The 5,159-nt window shown below is 39.3% G+C and overlaps 1 protein-coding gene across 1 annotated transcript; it reads right to left on the bottom strand.

Annotated features, from left to right (window-relative positions):
* Positions 1 to 3,091: 3,091 nt before the first annotated feature.
* LOC142856937 (arylamine N-acetyltransferase 3-like) lies at positions 3,092 to 3,964 on the bottom strand. Its single transcript, XM_075984565.1, has one exon. It carries the CDS (start codon positions 3,962 to 3,964, stop codon positions 3,092 to 3,094), a length of 873 nt encoding a protein of 290 aa, XP_075840680.1.
* Between the last annotated feature and the right edge of the window lie 1,195 nt (positions 3,965 to 5,159).

The following is a 5,159-nucleotide window of genomic DNA, read 5'->3' as shown; positions in this document are numbered from 1 at the left end:
GGTCAGAAAAAGAGAGATATGCAGTAAAGACAGATTCAGATTTAGAAAACTTGTATATGGTTGACAATGTGTTTAAAAATATATGTAGGCTTGGGAGAAAAAAGAAAAAGAATAATATCCTTAAAATGAAAAAGAAAGAGAATGTTTGGGTATGGTGGCAAACACCTTCAATCCCAACACTTTGGAGGCAGAGGCAGGTTGATCTCTGTGAGTTCAGGGTGTAGTGGCACACACCTTTAACTCCAGCACTTGAGAGGAAGGGGCAGGCAGATCTCTGTGAGTTCAAGGACAACCTGGTCTACAGAGTGAATGCCAGGACAGCCAAAGATACACAGAGAAATCTGGTCTCAAAAAAAACATATATTAAAAATAAAAGGAAAAAAATAGGGTTTAAAATAAAGTCATGTAAAGATGGAAAATACACAGAGAATCTGTACACTGTATATTATTGTGTTGTCTTTGAATTGTTTGATAGCTGAGGAAGAAGCAATGGTTGCTAAAAGACATTTGATTATAAATGTTGGTGGATTAATCCAAGATAGGTATTTTGAAAATGACTTGACTTCAAAACTGAAGTCAAAATATAAGTTATTTTGAAGAAGAGGTTTTGCTTTTGTTTCCACAGGAAATGAGAGCCTATGGATTCATACTGATTTAAGGAAAATCAGGATTGATCAAGGAAGAACCCCTAAGAAATCTCAAATGTCTGAGTTCTACATCCAGAACAGCTTCAAGACTGCTGGATGTGATGATCAAGCCTCACAGGATACTCCAGTCAGGACTTGATGATAATTCTAAATTTTCTTTAGGTCCCTATAAGATTATCAGTGCCCCCAGTCAGCAGGAAGGAGCCCGGAAAACTACACCCGCATTCCCCAAAAATGGACTATGGATGTTTTTCTTTGTTTAGAGTATTGGTTACAATTTGTTATGGATAATGGTCCTGAAGAAAGTTAAACAAAGGAGATTAGATTCAGAATTTTTCTTTTGAACAAAAAACGGGGGAAGTGCTGTGAGACAATTATCTTATACCCTTTAAAGATTTGTCAGTTGTATTGTTTTAATATAATTTAATTTAATAAAATGCTGATTGGCTAGTAGCCAGGCAGAAAGTATAGGTGGGGCAACCAGGCAGGAAGTAGAGGCAGAGCAACTAGAATAGGAGAATTCTGGGAAGAGGAATGATCAGTCTGGAGTCATCACCCAGACACAGAAGATGCAAGATGAGAATGCCTCACTGATAAAGGTACCAAGCCACGTGGCTAACACAGAAAAGAATTATGGGCTAATATAAGATGTGAAAGTTAGTTAATAGGAAGCCTAAGCTAATAGACCAGCCATTTTATGATTAATGTAGACCCCTGTGTGTTTCTTTGGGACTGAACAGTTGCAGGACCGGGCAGGACAGAAACCTCTGTCAACACCCATCCCTGCTCAGAGTGACTGAAATAGTGAAGAAAAGATGATTACACTAGGAAGGATCACTTTGTCCAAGCCCTACTGGTACATTTTCATATAACTGCAACATTTTATGTGTCCTAATTTTTTGGACCAGCCCAGTGTTTTTGTCATTGGAATGGTCTTGGTCAGAATATGGGAAAACCGCTTGAGCTCAAGAGTACCAGATTGATTTGACATTGACAGAGAGAAGCAAGACGCTGGAGTGACACTGACATCCTGCCTTCCCACTCAGGACAGGACCCTGGATGAATGCTTCACTGTACAAAATATTCATGTAGATACCTGGCTCATTCTCTTAATTAATGCCATTTATCCCAGTCCTAATATTCTTGTCACCTTCCTTAGTTGACTACAAATAGAAAAAATAAAGCCTCATTTTAGAACTGCAGCCCTGACAATGAAGCCACAAGCTGAACAGCCTGTTAGGGATGTTGTTTGATCTTGGATGTCTGATATCAACATATAATTAAATGTGATGGCAGGAAGTGACAATGGGGCCATGATTTTAAGCACACAGAGTAGAGTGGATACACAGTCTACTAAATCCTCATCTTCTACCGTAGTTGAGTGGCATTGATCAGTCACTTAAGTAGAATTTATTGGGGAGTCATTTTAAATTTGGCTTTGGCTTATAAAAGTGTTACCCCATTTTCCTCCTAGGGAATCCTAGCCAAAAGCTTTCAAATCACTTCTTCAAGGCCAATCATATATGAACTCAGCTACGTTCAAAGGAATTTAGATGTCTATTTCTTATAACAGGGAGTGGAAGGAACCAGGAGAATATGGTCTTCAGATAAGACAGAGCACAGGAAGAAGACGCAACCACAGAAAATGACCCTAGGCTCAAGACACAGTCACTCCTTTAAGAGCTCCGATTCTTATTGTACTAATAAACAATATTCTTTTTGTTGTTTTTTATCCGATAGGTGATTTATAATTTGTAATTGTTACTTTATATACAAACTATTTAATGGAAGAAAATATTTTAAATATGAATGTTAACAAATTCAGAAACATCATGAATGCAGAATCATGGCTGCCAAAGCCTTTGTGGAGAAATGACCCGCAGTGCCGTGCTCCTGGCTTCTCACCCTCAGTACTTCTGATGTCATTCTTGTTCCCAGAATCCCTTGTAACTAACACTGTATCTCATTCTCCCCTGTTTCTTGCTCAAGGCATTGAAAGGCATTTTGTGAAAATGAATCCAAATTTCTGCAAGGTGGATATAGGGTGTGCACTGTGCACTTGACTTAATCAGCACTGCAAGCTTCATGAGACTTCAGAGGTGGGTCAGCATGGAGGGTTTCAGAGCATAAATCAAGACAAGGATATCATCACTAAAGTATTTTTATTGCAATTAAATGTTAAATGGTATGTTTGTCTAAAAGTCATCTAGCTACAGAAGTGGGTAATTTTATAGGAAAAGCAATTTGATGTCTAGGATTTTCTCAACATAATGCAGGGGACAGATGTTGATAACAGTCTGTCAGACAGATACTGTCACAAGTCAGTCCTTGATGAACTTTGTGATGATGATTCAATACTTATTATTCCGTCACCTAATTTGCATAATTTGATTGTTTTATCATGAAAGAATAAGTACATATAGAAACATTGTAGACCTTTCCCCCTAAATAGTAAAAAAAGGATCGCCGCGTTTGGGCACAAGCTTTGTTTCCAAATTAATACCAAATATATGTTTTAGTACTTCTTCTATTTCTTCTTCCTTCAGAGTCTTAAATTCTACCAGATCAACATTGTCCTTATAATTAAACTTTTTGTAGACAAGAGTGGTGCCCAGTAAGCCATGAACCCCTTCTTGGGTCTGCAGGGAGCAAAGTGATGTCTTGACCATTACAGAAGTTGGAGATGTTTGGGCATATTCACTCACAGACTTGAAATCTTCAATCGTTCGAGGTTCAAGAGTAAAAGAGAATATTTTTCGGTGGTTATTCTTCTCAAGAATGTTAGAATCGATGAATTCTTGGTTTGGAACATAATGTTGCCTTTTAGTTTGGTCCAGGTACCAAGTTCCATTCTCTTCTGTCAAGTGAAAGATGGCAGGCACCTGAGGCTGATCCTTCCCAGAAATTAATTCCAGAGGCTCCCACGGCTGGCAGGAAAATGGGTATGCAGCATCCACAATATACTTTTTGCCACTGAGGGTCACCATAAGCAGGGGATGAGTCAAGGTTTTGCTATATCTGCAGGCGGAGAAGTTATAAATTTGTCCTCCCAACATTATGGCCTCAAATCCTACTGTGGTCAGAGCCCAGTAGAAAAGATTGTTCAACTGGAGGCACCAGCCACCCCGCTTCTTCCTCACGACATGATCGAAGACGGCCTCTAAGCTCAGCTCCATGGGTTCCCCGCAATGGATGTTCAAGTTCTCAAAGGGAACAGCTCGTATCTGGTGCTGAAGGATTTCAGTTAATGTTTGCAAGTCCAGTTTGTTCCTGGAGTTCTGATAACCAATTCTTTCAAAGTATTCTTTAATGTCCATGGTCCCCTAAGGCAAGAAAAACAAATCAATCAGATATTACTCTCTGAACTTTGAGTTCCTTTTATAGGTTAGTTATCTATTAAAGTTCTTTAAAGGAAAGCATAAACACACATATACAAAATTAGCTGACATTTCTGTAGCAATTTCTTGGAGCCACATTTACATACATATTTCACTTAACAACGTCAGTGAACCTGGAGGGACAGTTAGGCCATGTCTTTCTCTTTTGAATATCAGAAGTTAGAAGTGTAGGTTAGATGATACAGTGAATGGTAAGGTGAAGGTTTAGAGGTGCTGTTATGTCATGAATAAATTGGGGGTTCCCAATTGGTACCCACTAAACAGGTCTCTAAACAGTGCCTGAAAGAAACAGAAGTAGTTAACAAAAGAACACCGGACTTTTGATTCCTACAGCCTAGAGTCGTGGGAGAGGAAAACTGCAGTGCAGAACTGCCTAGGTCATAGTGGCCTGAGGGCATGTCTTTGGGGGAACTGTCTATGGTTCTTTCTGGTCTTGTCCTGACTTGTCACAGTAATGGACTGTAATGTATAAGCTATAATTCATAAGCCCTTACCTTCCCTAATTTACTTTTCATTATAATTTCTTTAGCACAGCAACACACACGAAGCAAGGATATTGACCATTCTTTTTTCCCTTTAGCTGCATCTTACCTTGTGCAATGTACCCTATTAAAAAATTACATATGCATTCACACGGATTGTTACACTCAAGAAACAATTTACCGAATATCCGCCAAGCATTTGCCACTGACACAGGGCTGTAATGGCTTCCTGTATGTTGCAGGATATTGCTGTGATACAACAACATAGCCAGGGCACTTTGCAGAGTTTATTTGGACTTACATCTCCTTCAGAATGAGAATCTACAAGCGGCTTGGCAGGCAACCATGGAGGCTGGAGCAGAAGCTGATGGCTCACATTTTCAAGTATAAGCACAAAAAAGAGAGAAGACACTAGAAATGACATGAAATTACTCTCAAAGCATCCACCTATGATATACTTCCTCCAGCAAGGATATACCTGTCAAGCTTCCCCAATGAGTGCCAACAACTGAGGACCAAGTATTCAAATGCCTGAGACTATGGGGAACATCTCACTCAAACTATCACAACTCTGTGGTATCAGAATGACAGAGACAGGGGAACCAAGTAAACAAATAAAGCATTTATCTAGA

Source organism: Microtus pennsylvanicus, chromosome 9, assembly GCF_037038515.1.
Source record: "Microtus pennsylvanicus isolate mMicPen1 chromosome 9, mMicPen1.hap1, whole genome shotgun sequence".
In the NCBI taxonomy this organism is placed as follows: domain Eukaryota; kingdom Metazoa; phylum Chordata; class Mammalia; order Rodentia; family Cricetidae; genus Microtus; species Microtus pennsylvanicus.
Note: the sequence above shows the minus strand (reverse complement) of the source record. Positions and strands in the feature narration are given on the sequence as shown.